Source organism: Papio anubis, chromosome 2 (genome assembly GCF_008728515.1).
Source record: "Papio anubis isolate 15944 chromosome 2, Panubis1.0, whole genome shotgun sequence".
Lineage (NCBI taxonomy): Eukaryota > Metazoa > Chordata > Mammalia > Primates > Cercopithecidae > Papio > Papio anubis.
Genome location: NC_044977.1, coordinates 153373273 through 153388622, shown reverse-complemented (window position 1 = coordinate 153388622; position 15350 = coordinate 153373273). Strand labels below are relative to the sequence as shown.

Genomic DNA, 15350 nt, shown 5'->3' with positions numbered 1-15350 from the left:
TCTCAAAAAAAAAAAAAAAAAAAAGGAAGAAGAAGAAGTAAATACCTGCAGCCCAAGGCTGCTGGTCAGATGAGTGTAACATCAAAAGTCCAGCCACATGCTGAAGGCTGGATTTGAGCTTGTACTTTTAGGACTGGAACCTCCACCTCCACAGCTGCTGGCATAAACGATGGGCTCTGTCAGCCCATCTCTTCTGCCTGAGAGCCAGGTTGTTCACTGGGGTTTTTATCTCATATTTATTCAGAAGTAAAAACAGATTTTACTTAAAATCATCTCAGAGATAACCTAGGATGTAAGACAGGCCTTACCAGCATCAAGTGGGATAGGTTTAGCCTGCTTGCTTAGACCACTCTGGTGCTGTTTTCACATAAATTTTTAGTTCTTTTTAAACTTTTTTTTTTTTTTTTTCTGAGACGGAGTCTCGCTCTGTCGCCTGGGCTGGAGTGCAGTGGCTGGATCTCAGCTCACTGCAAGCTCCGCCTCCCGAGTTTACGCCATTCTCCTGCCTCAGCCTCCCGAGTAGCTGGGACTACAGGCGCACGCCACCTCGCCCGGCTAGTTTTTTGTATTTTTTAGTAGAGACGGGGTTTCACTGTGTTTGCCAGGATGGTCTCGATCTCCTGACCTCGTGATCCGCCCGTCTCGGCCTCCCAAAGTGCTGGGATTACAGGCTTGAGCCACTGCGCCTGGCCAGTTCTTTTTAAACTTAAACCCTCATTAAAAGAATCAAGGTCTGAGCTACCCAACCTGAGTCCATCTAAGAAAGGGTGATCTTGCCTCCAAAACCATTCTTCTAAAAAGACTCCTTAGATAACGATAGTAGAAAGACAATAAAGGTACAGTGTCTGAGACCCAGAATAATCAAACCTAGCCAACCTCTGAATAAGATCCATAAGGAGTTTGAATTGGCAGATTTAAAGAGCAATACGGAATTTTGATCAAGACCCTTATGTGGTATTCACATCGTAGTACAGTAAAGTCTATCACCTGAAGAATACATCTCTCAGGTTCCTTTTGTCGTTAAGGCTTTGATCCTTTGACTTTCAGATGCTTACAGATGAGAAGCTATTGCTAACCAGCCCTCTCCACCCAGGCTCAGAGGGCTTCAGGGTTGCAGGGTCCCAGAGCTCCCACCTCCATCAGAACTGCTCTTCTCAGCCTCTTTAAGTATTTGGGGAGTCAGGTGGATGGTTTGTGGCATCATTCATAAACTTGTTTCTGAAAATGTCCTTGTAGAACCCAACTTGCTCATAACTTGGAGATAATCTTTCTAGAGTTTTCTGTTCTGATGAATTGACTATTCACAGTATCATATTTAGAGTCTTACATAATTGCAAGAATATACCTTAGTATACCACTTAAAAAACTGTTATGTCCATTACTGCAGAAACTGCACTTGAATCCAGCTTATTGTATGCATAGTCTACTTGGTATTAGTTTGATTAGCTATTGTACCTGAACATTGTAGACTTTCTTTCCATAGCTTAGAAGAGGAGACCATTGCTGAAACCTGACGTCCTAATTCCCACAGTTTAAGCCTCTTTAGAAACTTTGCTAAGTTTGTGATAGGAATAGTAAAGGAGGCCTCCTTGGGCCCACCTCAAAGGAGGCCACTTTTACAAGGATCAGGATAGATTAAGTCACTGTTCACATTCTTTTTTTTTCTTCGGTTTGTTTTTGGGGTTTTTTTGTTTTGTTTTGTTTTGTTGTTTTTTGGGATGAAGTTTCGCTCTTGTCACACAGGCTGGAGTGCAATGGCACGATCTCAGCTCACTGCAACCTCTGCCTTCCAGGTTCAGGCCATTCTCCTGGCTCAGCCTCCGAAGCAGTTGGGATTACAGGTGCCCGCTACCACACTCGGCTAATTTTTGTATTTTTAGTCGAAATAGGGTTTCTCTATGTTGGCAGGCTGGTCTTGAACTCCTGACCTCAGGTGATCTGCCCGCCTCGGCCTCCCAAAGTGCTAGGATTATAGGCGTGAGCCACAGCACTGGCCTACATTCTATCTTTTCCTTTTTACCTGGCCCATTTCCTTCTTCCCCCATCACCGTAACAACGCACATCTCACATTGATCAGTTATGGAGTCATCAGGTGTTATGAGAAGAACAAGATGAAATTGTAGCCTTCTTCCACAGTTTTGAGGCATGTAAAGCATAAGACAGCCTCATCCCATGGGCTCTTGGCCCCTTCCATGCACCTTCTAATCACCTCAACACCATTTCGTTGGTCAGTTTTCTTATTTGCTTCCCAGAACCCTAAGTGTCCTCCTCTAGTGTTGTGCTTCACTACATAAAACCTACATGGCAGTAAGAAAAAGTGAAGAATTTGAGACCTATCACAACTATATGCCAGTGACAAAAGAAAACATTATAGAATGTCAGCACATACCAGGGACTGTGGAATGTCACTGAGCTGCAGCAGGTTTAAGTGCAGGAACAGCCCTCTGAGAGAACCACAGAAATAAGAATATAGCCAGAGTAGATTTCAGGTATCTGCCCACTGCAGATCTCTGCCCCTTAAGGTAGGTGCCCACCTGGGCTCACCCCAATTCCCTCTGGAGATTTACTTTTTTAGACTTCCCCAACTATCATCATTGAACCATAGGGTTTTTTACCCCAATTACAATTCTGAGATGATAGCTAACAGGAATTTTGTGATTTCAGGGCAAAGATGGCACTGCAGCAGTACCTGGCATGATGGGAGTGCCCCTGGGCACCTGCGAGCATCCCACCTCCTTGTTTAAGGAAGTACAGGAACCAGCCTCATTTGATTCCTTCTATTTGCACAAGTCACCTTGGACTGCAGGGAGCTGTTTTGCAAAAGCAGTTTAGTAGGCTTAGATCTCAAATTCATCTTGAGAACATTTTTTTGAGGTAGTAATTTCCTCAGAAGACTCTTGTGTTTTGTTTTGTTTTTTTTTTTTTTTTCTGAGCTACCCGGACTCTTTATTAGAACAATCAGTCATTTTCCTTTGGACCTACAATTTTTTGCCTATGCTGCAGCCACTTTGTGAGTGAGAATGAATATGTCTGTGTAAACACACAGGCACGCGTGTGTATGTGCACGTACATGGGCCAGAATGAATGGATGTGTGTGTGTGAGGGATACCTCAGATTTTTCTTTTCTTATTTTGTGTGAAAATCTCTTTTCTACAGATTTTCCAGGGTTTAAGCATTGCTTGCTGTATAAAAAAACTTTACTGAATTATATACAGTTTGAATGAAATGTTATTTTAAAAACAAAACAATTGTTAAGTGTTCCATAAAGGTTATGTTGAATTTTGGTCAGATGAATATTTGTAAGTAAAAAATATATGCATTTCTGAACCTCAACTTACATAGATTTTCTTTATATATAAAAAAAAGAAAAAGTTGGCTATAGTTGGCCTGATTAACAGGCACTATACATGGTGCTGTGCAAAAATAGTAAGCTAGCATCTTACTGCCGTCAATATTAGCAGGTACAGAGCCTTTTTTCATCCTAATTTAATAAGTTCTCAGGCTTCCAAGTCAGACAGACAGGGAGGAGTAAAGTGAGGCGACAGATTCACCATAGGCTTTTTGAAGCATCAAAGGGAACTATAACTACTGATAGTGAAGGCCCAGCCATGACCCAGATGGGGCTTACCCTTGACAGGAACTAGGGACCGAGAGCCTCCCAATTGCCCTAACTCCTGTCATTGGTATTAGCAATATCTGGCCGGATTTAGAACCAGTCATGGAAACTTGTGCTCAAACTAAAAGTAGGTCATCACTTCCCAGAAACAGAACACCCTGTGCTTCCTGAAACAGCATATATCACTGTGAAACTAAAGAATGTTCTACAGACACACCTGTAGAAGGAAACAAAGAACAGGATAATTTAGAAAGCTTTCTTTTAGCTGTATTCAGCAAATATCATATTAGTTGCTCAGGATTGCTCGTTGGTATGCTTTTGTAAAATGAGATTGAAATTTAATAAAAGATGCAACTAAAATCTTTTCCTGCATGAAGCGAAAAGCACTCAAGTTGAGAGAGGGGCAATGGAATCTCCCCAGGATGACTGAAGATGACTTCTTTTTACAGCAAGTACCATTAGCCTTTCTGCACCCAACTTCTGGGTCAGCAGCAAGGTGAACTCAACAGACGTTGCTCTTGACTGTTTGAAGGTAGAAGCAGCCTGCCCTTTCTCTTTGTTAAAAGAAGGTCAAAGGCGTCACAACCAGGATGCAAGGTCTGTGGTCCAGAAGCTTGCGGTGAGTGTGTGCCACTGATGGAGCCCCAAGCCCACCCACCAGCCACTCCTGATGGGGTTGCTCACACTGCAGCTGCCCTATCACCACCCTGCACTTTCCTTGGAAGATTTAAATGTTTGATTGCAAATGAATGTTTTAAAAATGTATTTAATGCAATTTTTCCTGCTCTCAACATGACCACCCAAGATTCAAGTTACTATTTTTTCAGAACATCACTGATTTTAAAATCTGTCCCAACAGGACTTGGTTTTGTGCAGATATCAGAGTGCTAATGTGAGAAACCCGGTTAAAAGAAAACTTAGTTTATTGGGAAGAAAGCCTTAGGCCCACTCGTTTCTAGTACTGTGAAAATATCCTTGGTTGGCATTTTTAATGCAAAACATTATAGTATTGGTATTAAATAGTACCAGGTAAATATAAAGAAACCAATAATGAATTGCTGAGACAATCTTGAACCCAAATAGCATTAGAGAGCTGAAGGCCCAATGAAATAACACTTTCACACTTAAACTCTGTGGATACATCTTGCCTGTGGGTATAAACAGATGGTCAAATTAAAAATGCTTTACTATAATTAACTTTTCTGAATTGAATGAAGGGAAATGTATTTATTGAAACAAAGCTGTTTGCTGCTTTATGCAGGTGCAGTGTTCAGTCAGCAAGGAAGTGGGAAGAGTGGACATGGTCTTGTGTCTACACCCAAGTTCTTAACTAAGCTTCTCGCTCTAATACTGCATTCTGTTTCTCCTTTTGTGCCCTCATTGTAATCCAAAATTTATGAACTAGAAAAGAATGTCCAATTTAATAAGTTGCATTTTTTTTTCCTTAAGCACTTTATTCAGAACAATACATGTTCTTCTGGTAGTGTTTGGATAATATGATTTTAACACATGCTAATAAAAGCCAAGAAAAATCGTGGCAACTTCTAAAAAGGAGTCTGTTTTCCAAATGTCTAGAACATTAGGAAACATCAGAAGATAATGTGTACACACTTTTAGAACCTGTGATTCTTGGTAAATGAAGGGCTGGGAAGTGCTTTGCATTTCAGAGTGGGACCCAGTGCCTTAGGGTAACTGTGGCTCCTAGAGGCATCTGCAGCAGTCTGGGGACCCCACTCTTTTTGGCCTCCTTCTGAAGGCCAGCAGACCTTCACAGGTGGGCACTCCCAGCCACAAGGTATCCCATCCCCAATGTCATGTCCATCCCCTCCGTCCTCTTCTTAGGTACGCCCCATCTCCACTGCCACCAGCTGCTCAGTGTGCAAGAGCTTGCTATCCCTCTGCAAGGACACACAGTTGGTCTTCGTCTACCACGCACTGCCACCTTTCCCGTCTCTGAATTGTAGGCACACCTTCTATCTCAAGGCCTCACTGGAAACAAAGCCAAGGACACCTGTACCAGAGTGTGGTGGGAGGATGATGAGGTGGGCAAGAGAGGGAATAATCATGGTGGGAACCTCTGGGAGGACCCAAGGTAAGGCCAAGAGAGTAGGAGCAGGTCCAAGCAGGCCCCTGTTTCCCATAACTGCCACAGGGAAAACTTGGAAGTGAAGCCTGAGAAAAGAGGAAGGGAGCCTCCCACCCCAGATCTTGCTGGAGGGCTGACAGAAAGGTTCCAATTTCTTGCCACCTGGGATAGGGACTGGTGCTGTCCCCATCCTGCCCCTTCCCTGTTTACTGGCCAGAGAGGCACATGTTTATTTCCAGCATGAGAGAAGGTCTAGGATCTGGCTTTAGGGAAGGCTGAGGGAACCCCCCAAGGTCCACTGAGTGGACTACTAAGCCACCTTTCCTCCTTCTATCTCTGCAGCCCCTGGCTCCTGGCTTTGGCAAGCACTCTACCCTCAGGCTGAGTGGAGGTCCAGAGCCAGTCCTGGAATAAAACCACCCTCCTTGACAGAGCCGAGTCTGCCCTCCTTCCTGTCAGGCACTCACACCCAGGAGCCAATGGGTCTTAAAACCAAAAGCGGCACCCATCCTTTACTTCCTTGTTTGCTTCTGTTGTGGGAAACCAGGCCTAGGGTCTCTGCCAATGAGTTCCATCCTCTGGGAGTGGGCTGATATTTGAGCCACTCTCGGGAACCCCCTTACACCCCATTCCCCTGTTCCTTATGCCATGAAACTTGTGGACTCTTAGAGATGCCCTGCAATGCTGAACCCACAGCATCCCTGAGTCACCAGTAATGGGAGGAAGAGGCATGTCACCATTCCTAACACTCCGGCCCCATCACCTAGTGCCCCACTTGCTTTCCCACTGCCCTGCCCAACTACTTCATCCATCACTGACACAAGAACACTCTCCCCCTACAGGCTCAGTTCCCCAATCTCATTTTCCCCTCTCTCCCCCGCTTTGGGAGGCCCTGGTGGCTCCATCTCTCATCTCACCAGTGTTGGAAGATCCTTGGCTTCCCAGATTCTGGGGAGATCAGATGGCTGTCAGCTGGGTGCACCCCCTCGAAGTAGCTCATTCAGAGCCACACACATCTGTGGTATGGAAGCCCAGGCATAGGGCTGCTCCAAGTCGTTTGCCACTTCTGAAGTGGGCACAGACCATATGGGCCCCGCTCTTGAGCCCACTCCCAAAGGGAAGAGCACAGCCCCATGGTGGGCTGTGAGTCTGGGGATCTGGAATAGTGCATCCGGCTTCCTGACAGATCCTGTCAGTAAGGGCTTTGTCATACACATTGAGATCCTGTACAGGTTCCGATGAGCACTGTGGACATGTGTGTTTCCATCCAGGGGTGACACAAGGTCCTGGCAAACACAGTGGCCTTAAACAGTAGGGCCTATTGAAGGTCACCGGCCTTGGTTCCCAACTCTGGGGACTGACTTATCCATGTATCCCCAGAGCCAGCTCAGGGCCTAGCACAGACTGTCTTGTGCTAGGCTGACGAAGTGTGATGCACCCACGAAGACGTCCTCTGGGAGCTAACTGCCCATTTAAAGAACTTCAAGTCATGGACAAAACCAGCAAGGAGGAAGACGCTGGCATTTGCTTCCTAGTATAGAAGAACATGGCCTCCTCAGGAAAAAGTATGCCTGCACTTGGCAAATTTACAAATAAAGTGGTTAGAGGGGGTGGCATTGTGTGCCAGTAATTTCCAAGTGGTCACAATAGCTACTTTTTACTGAAATCCTGTGTCCCTCAAGGGGAGAACTGCAGAGGGATGGCTAAGCCAGGCAATTCAGTGAGAGCTGAAGGCAACCTGGCCCCACTAGGAGCTCTCAGCTTTTAAATTTAGGTGTCACCCAGAATCAGACACCAGAGAAATGGGGGAGGGATGCGTCAAGAAAATTAGATGAACCCTGTTTCCAAATTTGACGTCTAAGCATTGCTTTATGAACATGCCTTGGTAATGGAGAACTGCAGATGGGAAAATCTGGCAGCATTAAATGACTGTTGGTGTGACTTGGGCAGGCAGCATGAGGAAGCATTTGGAGCCTATTTATATCTGCCTCGGCATCAGGGTGCCTGAAAGTGTCATAGCCAATCTTGCACTGTTTTCAAGCTCATGGTTACCAAATTAAGTTCTAAAATTGTTTAATTCATAAGGTAGATTTATTGTTGGGGAAACACCATCTCATATAACCCAGTATCCTCTGAGATGACACTATATCTCACAACAGGATGTAATAACTGATGTTCAATTATTTTGTAAAATCCCAAAGATAGAAAAAAAAAAAAAATGTGTTCTACATACTGTTTAATAAGGCAGAAAAGTATATACTATTCTCTTTCTTTACTTTTTTTTTTTTTTTTTTATTAAGACGGAGTCTCACTCTGTCACCCAGGCTGGAGTGCAGTGGCATGATCTCGGCTCACTGCAACCTTCACCTCCCCGGTTCAAGCGATCTCATGCCTAAGCCACCCAAGTAGCTGGGATTACAGGCGCACGCCACCACGCCCGGCTAATTTTTTGTATTTTTAGTAGGGACAGGGTTTCACCATGTAGGGCAGGCTGGTCTCGAACTCCTGACCTTAAGTGATCCACCTGCCTCGGCCTCCCAAAGTGCTGGAATTACAGGCGTGAGCCACTGCGCCCAGCCGTATTATTTCCATTGTCTACAAAAGACAGCTAAACGAAAAAGTATTGGTACTCAAAAGAGTAAGTTCCGATTCTGGAGGTCCGTTTTGTGCAGTAGACCCCTGGTCACGTGCTCCGGAAGAGCAGCACAGCCATCTCAATCCACATCCTCGGGAAAGCAAAGCGCCTCAGTGGGCCCCTCTGTTGCTTCAGCCTCACCGCCTGTGGGATGACAGATGTTCGGTAGGACTCCTGAAACAGCCCTGTCCCAGACCTTCTGTCCCACCCACCATCCACAAAGAAATGGGAAGTTAAAGGTCAGAGCGGGAGAGCCAGCAAAGAAGTCCTGATATGTGTTAGGGACCAGGAATTAAACAGAATGGATAACATTGAGCATTTAATTCATGTCATATGCCAGACCAAGAGCTTTACATCCTGTCTTTCATCTTCACAACAGCTCTATGATGAAGATTTTTATTATGAAGTTAGTTGTGGTTATGACGAGTCTATCATTATCTCCATTTAACAGATGAGGAAACTGAGGCCCAGAAAAGGTAAGTAACCTTTCAGAGGCTCTTCAGCTGGGGAATAGTGGAGCCAGAATTCAAACCCGGGATTGTCTGTCACCTTGACTCCTGCGTTTTTTTAGCAGGAATAGTGCTAAGTACAATGGAGGCATATGCAGCTCCCCAAAGCTGAGAAAGTGTGACACATCGGAATAAATGGGCAGAACAGCACCCCAGCCAGGCTGCTTCAGTGTCCAAAGGAGGCTGTGCACTTATTCCCAGGGTGTGGTCTGCAGGTAACCCCTTTTCTCATCACCTGAGGCCAAAACGTCAGTCTCATGATCTTCCAGCACTCCCAACAGCCCAGTGAGAACTTCCCAGCCACCTGCCCCAGACTTGGCTCTGAGTTACAGCTATTTGCTTCCAATCACCACCCCCTATTCCCAAAAGCTTGAAGGTGCCCCACAACCCTGGACACATAAGGAAATGCATCATGGACTCTCTGAGGGCAGGTCCCAGAGGAAAGCTGGCCTGGAGTGTGTCAGTGGGTCTCTGATCCACACAGAGCCACACTTCCCAAGATTTCCTGACTCCCCAACCTCTGGCATGCTCTGCTTGTTCCTCAGCTGGCAGTGGGAATAATTCTGCTTCACAGGGCAGTGGCAAGTCCACCCATTTTGACTTGGCTGCATTTCAGATCTTGAGACCATGAGCATATCAAACATTTAGGCAAATATATTGATTAAAACCCAAACATTTAGACACACATGGGTTATTTCCATTTCAGATGGAATGTGGCCTTCTCCCAAGAATCCAACCCTCGCATCCTTTGGGTTTTCCCAAGGTAATCATCTCCCAGCCCCTTCCACGCATTTCATGCTCAAACCGGAGACATGTAATGCAGCAGTTTCACTGGTTGTAGGGTAGACTTAGTCACATGGGCTCCGGGCCCCTTGGGGCTCTCACTCAGATTTGGAGGTGGCAATGCCACCTGGCATGCCTTTCCCAGAGGCTGTCTGAATGCTTCCCATGAAGGGAAGGTCCTAAACAATGGTCATGCATTGAAATGTGGGGCTGAGGGAGATGAGGTCACAGCAAGCTCCAGGTTGAAGCCCCTTCTGTATAGCTGCATTTCTCAGTGAGCCCTTAGGGGCTTAACGTGGAGTGTGTGGAGTATGTCTGGCCTCTGACTGGCTTTGAGGTAGGCTTCCAGAAAGTTAATGAAATTTTCCCAGTGGTTTCCACAGGGAAATGCAAATAAAGTACTTTTTGCAACAAAAATATGACTCCAAAATAAGCAGCAAAAAATTTAATGAGGTATTTAAAAGCAACACTGTTACTCTATGAGGACACAAAACAGTTTAGTATTGATACTCAAGTTATATAATGACCTGTATTTTCAGAACAGGACTGTATTAGTTTGAAGACTTAGTTACCAAAAATTATCAATCCCCCACACACTCAAGCACATAGTCAAATTCCTTGTATCTATGATTTAATAAAGATCAAATCTGCCTTGATGACTTACCCTGAGGGGCTTCTGTATCTTTGTCTGAAAATTTCAAACTGGGGAAGAGCAATGCCAGTTCTCTGTCAGCATCTTCTCTGTCCCGGCTTCCGTGGACGGCATTAAAGGGCATTTCTGTGCCGTACTGAGCTCGGAGACTGGGAACATTGGCAAAATGTAAAAGAAACAATTGTTTCATTTGAAAAGAAATGTTTTGCTTTCTGGCAACATGATCACCGGCTACCAATCAGCACCCTGCATTCCTGTGAAATTGATTTCTCTGCAGGAAATACCAAGAACAGCAGCAATAATAATAGTAGCTGGCATTTATTTGGTTATGGCAGTGTGCTGGGCACATAGTTGGGTACTTTACTTACACGATCTCATTGCATTTTCGCCACAGCTCTATGAGACATACTGCTGTTACCCCCATTTTAAAGATGCCTGATTAATAGTGTAAGCACAGGAGCTGCCATTTTGTCGATATTACTGCCAAAGGCTAGCACCATACCAAGTGCTTGATAAAGTTTTGCATAGTTATCCTTGCAATAACTTCGTAAGATAATAATATTGCTATGATTTCCTGTGTATCAAGCACTACTCTCGGTGAGGTATATACATGTATGTATACACACTCGTGATGGATGCTTATATCCCCATTTTACAGTTGAGAGAACTCAGGCTAAGAAGAGACTTGCAGTGACCTAGGATCTGAATCCCGAGCTGACTTTCACTAGCCCAGCCTGCCTCATATATAAATGTTCCTGGTCCCCTACAGCTACAAAGTACAACTGCAGTTCCTTGGCCTCTCTAATTTCTTTCCTGTTGTCTGCGCCTGTCAGCTTCAAAGGTCAAGGTACAGTGGATTTGGATTGCTGGCGCCAGGCTAAATATTCCCGTGTCCAAGGAGCAGGCCAAGGAAGCCCAGTGCAATGTGCAGAACAGGGTACTCAGACTCCTGAGGGCCTCAGGACACCCTGATGGGGAGTAGGTTTGGATGGCATTGAGACTACAGTGCAGATTCTCAGGCCCTGGCCCAGAGTCTCTGACAGGCTTGAATGGGACCCTAGAATCTGTATTTTCCTGGGAGTACCCTATGGAATCCTCTGGCTGCAAAGAGAAAACAGCGACTGAGGAATGAATCCAGAAGCAGCCTTCAGAAGACGACAGAGCAGGGGAGGAGGCACCTCACAGGAGGCACTCAGTACAGGCTGGGCCAGAGGGGGAAGATGTCAGGGTCTCCCCAAATATATAAGAGAGAGGCTCCTGGCCATCAGAGAGTCCTCTGTGTTACCCACGATTCTAGGCTGAACACTTTGAGTGGGACTCAGCCTCCTGGAATGCAGGTTTTAAGATGGATGAAAGGACCACAGCTGGTGACGTCACCTTTCAGGCTGCTGCCTCCTGGCCACATTGGGGTCACAGGGGCCCATGATGGTTCGCCAGCTAGTGACCACGTCTTCGAAGCCCTCAGTCCTGGTAAGGATCAGGAGGTGGCTTGGTCCACTGCACATGTGATGTACCAGCTTCTCAAATGCCTCCTAGGCACAGGGAGGGAAAACAGTGACCCAGGGCAGGAGCTGCTAGGGCCTGCAGAGGATCAGCAAGCCCATCTCACCCACGGGATGAGAGGGAGTTAGTGGGCAGCCTTGCTACCAGCCAGCATGCCCGTGGCCACTCAGCCACTGCACTCTGTCTCTGCCTGGCCACCTCTGCCTGCTGTGGAGGGTGTCAGGCATGGGTGGTAGTGATGACCAGCCACACTCAGAGCACTCAGAATGACAAGAGTTTTAAGTTGACTCATTTGGGAATAAACATGAGATGATTATATAAGTTAGGCAGAGACATTTAAAAGACCATATCTAAGGAAATCATATGATGCTGGATAACCAAGGGGTGAAATATAGTTGGTACTTTTTTTTTTTTTCATGCAATGCCTCACAACCCTTCCTCCTCAAGTAACACTACTCTGGTTTTCCTTCGGGGAACAGCCCTTATCCATTTCATTTGGTCCAAATTTGACTGACAACCATGATGCCTATTCCCCAACACAGACACACACACACACCCCTGACATGAGAGGAAGGGCTATGGCCCAAGCTAAGCCAAGAAGACTCCCAAGCAGGTGGGTCATCAGCAGAAGCAAATGGAAGGTGCTTAGATCTGAGTTATCCAATGGCAGAGTCTAAAGTGATATGCTCGAGGCTTTGCTTCTGAGATCCCTCGCTTCCTTTTGTCTCCAAGCCCTTCTCATTAAACTCTCCCTTCAACTATGGGTTATCCTTCTAATAAATTCCTTAATTCATTTCTTAGAGTCAAAACTTTTTCTTTGCAACCAAAAAACTTTACCTGATACAGCCTATTGTCATTCTGAGAACAAATTCATGACCCACTTGCTGTTCCTATTTTGGCTCTTCATAATTTCTTCTGTCACAAACTAATATCAATCTATAAGCATAATGTTGGAGGAAGAGAAACGACAGCGTGTTGAACTTGTGGAAGTAGATGAGCTGACCTCTCCAGCCCTGTGTTGGTAGAAAAGTCGCATTTCTGCCTCTGTCATGGTTCTCTCTTCATTTGTTAGAATTTCAAACCCAGCTTCCTGAATCTGTAGAATATATATATAAATATTCTGAAAGGGTAAATCAAGCCCAAATTCACATTGATTAATTAATTTAGTTGCAAGGTAAAAAAATAAACACAGGCAACATTAAAGGCTGTGGAGACACCGATCCCCACATTATCTGTCCCAATCAGATTTAACATTTTCATTTGCTTGAATGGAGTTTGAGCTACAATCTCTTAGAAGTCGTCTTTCTGCACTAAGATATCACTGCCCGGTGCCCCATCCCTGTTTATCCACAAGAGAGGACACAAGGACAGTGGTGCACGTAAGTGTTGTCTCTCTTACCTTCATGATAATCTCATCGGTCTTTCCGTGGGCCACTGCATCTGGTTTAATGATGGCCAAGGTACAGGTCCTCTCTGATGAAACTAAGCCAAAAATGGTACTGTCAGATGCTGATGTTTGAGGCTCTCGGGAGTCCATCCACAAAAAAACAATGCTACACAAGGCTCCATTGCACCAAGTGCTAGGCACAGGCTTGGGCTCTCAGGGTTCCCTCCCCTGGCCTTAGTTTTGCCCCTGCAAACCTGGACTCTGGTGGATGTACCAGTCTGACTCCAGACCTCAACCTCCATCTTGCTGCAAGGAACAGAGACTCAGAGACTGGCTCAATGAACCTGGCCAGGTGGCGGAGGAGGAACATGGGGGAAGGGATTGCTGAAAGACTGCTTGGGACCAGAAATCCAGAAACAACTGAATTGAGTTGGCCTGGGGAGTAGTAAGAAGAGGTATAGGAGAAAGTGAGAGGGGGCCTGGAGCAGGGGCAACACAGACCTGGCTGCCCTCATCCCTTCCTGTCACCCTCTCATGATTCCCACCCAGCCTCTACCTGCTGTCTGCCACATGTTCTCCTTTCACTCTACTGGCCTCTGTGGTTCTGCTGCTTTTTCCCTTTCCTGCTGTGTAGCTAAAAATGGCTCCTCCAGGCCCTGAGTCTGCGTGATGTTCCGTGACTTCTCAGCTCCAGCACATACTACCAGATTGCAGTTTCAGTAGTCTCTGTCTCCATTCAAGTTCTCCTGAGAGAAGCCAGATTGCCCCACTCATTAGTCTGAGCCAAGGTACCAGCCCTAGCTCACTGGCCAGTCTGCTGATTGACTGCCCTTGAATGAGCATCCACCAGTCCAATTAGCTATGACAATGAAGGAGGTGCCACAAGATCAGAGTCCACTGCTGAGGCCCACAGGAGCTATAAGGAGGTCTGTGTCTAGTCCATGAGCCCACCTCCATTGTCCTCCTGCTTATATAAACTTGTCTTTGGTGAGTTATCTACACTCTCGACAGAATCATCATTCTCTATCACCTATTTTGTTTCTCAGCTTTTACATTGGTTGTGTTGAAATGAAACAAGACAATATCTACATTTAAAGAGGGCTTTCTACTCTGAAAAATCTCAAAAACATGTATTGCAAAAAGTATAAATCATTTCAAGCAACAAATCTATTATTTCTTTCTGAGATTACTATTTCTAATATATCATGAATATTTAGATTTTAAGATACTTTTACAATAAATTCCATTATAAATTGATTAATGAGATCACCTAAAAGTAGAGGAAGAAGAGAAGAGACCAAAGCAGGGGCCTGGGGCGTTCCAGGTTAAAAGGACAGCACAAGAAAAGAAGCCAATGAAGGAGAAACTGAGGAGAGGCCAGAGACATAGAAGGAAAACAAGAAAAGTCGTCACATCTTAGAAACCGGAAGAGAAGGTTTTGAGAAGGAAGACACTGTGAACATCATCTCATTCTGCAGAAAAATCCCATAAGATATGCACTGGAAACTACCTGTTGGTGCCACCAATGAGCACCATTTCAGGGAGTAGTGAGCGCAGAGGCCAGATTGCAATAGGTCGGGGCACGAATGGAAAGTGAAGGTGGCCTAGAGTGTGGACAAAGGAAGCTTGGCTGTGAATAAGAGGAAGACTAAGGGCAAGGGCAGTATCTTAGATGGTTTTCTAGGTGGGAGAGACTTGATTTGGGAGGAAATCATGGAGGAGGGAAGAAAGAGGAGATAATACAACAGGGGAGTAACAGAAGTCTCCTGCAGAATCACAATCACTGATTTTCTCTTCACCCGTGAAGTTTTCTTGCTGTCCTAAACTGTGCCTTCTCCCTTGTTAGAATCCAACTCAAACAATTCTTATTCTCCACACATGTAAAAACAGCCTTTCTATTTCAAGCAATAATTTAAAAAATCTTCCTCCTCTTATCAACACAGTTCCTGAGCCTAATTCTGGTTTTCCCTTGTGTCTCGGTTACCACCAAGAGACACCATCCCAGCAACAGCCTTCCTAACTCTTAGCTTTTCTTCATTCTGTCAGGCCAAGTTTTCTCATATGAAAGGTTCACGAAGTACTGTGATACCCAGGAGTGTAAAGTCTGCAAGTTAATATTTGGGGAAGATAGGGAAGAGGTTGTAGGGCTCTGGGAAGGAAAGGTTTTCTAATGTTTAAG

At 45.3% G+C, this 15350-nt stretch overlaps 2 protein-coding genes across 12 annotated transcripts in view; one reads left to right on the top strand and one right to left on the bottom strand.

The window, feature by feature from the left end:
* Positions 1-5167, top strand: part of ARMC8 (armadillo repeat containing 8) — a 113285-nt gene extending 108118 nt beyond the window's left edge. For 4 of the 9 annotated variants that reach the window (XM_021934823.2, XM_009201640.2, XM_003895051.4 and 1 more), the window contains one exon: positions 2665-4427. In XM_021934823.2, coding sequence (XP_021790515.1) covers positions 2665-2698 — 34 coding nt within the window. In that variant the 3' untranslated portion in view covers positions 2699-4427. Of the gene's footprint in view, positions 1-2664 lie in introns of all 9 variants that reach the window. The other 5 variants (XM_009201642.4, XM_017955853.3, XM_021934822.2 and 2 more) reach the window with 2 other exon arrangements.
* The window catches only part of NME9 (NME/NM23 family member 9), a 34131-nt gene continuing 21693 nt past the window's right edge, over positions 2913-15350 (bottom strand). For all 3 annotated transcript variants that reach the window (XM_009201635.4, XM_021934824.2, XM_031663728.1), the window contains 5 exons: positions 13184-13266; positions 12788-12880; positions 11659-11813; positions 10294-10430; positions 2913-8481 (listed from right to left, as the gene is read on the bottom strand). In XM_009201635.4, the coding sequence (XP_009199899.1) occupies positions 8417-8481; positions 10294-10430; positions 11659-11813; positions 12788-12880; positions 13184-13266 (533 nt within the window). In that variant the 3' untranslated portion in view covers positions 2913-8416. The remainder of the gene's footprint in view (positions 8482-10293; positions 10431-11658; positions 11814-12787; positions 12881-13183; positions 13267-15350) is intronic.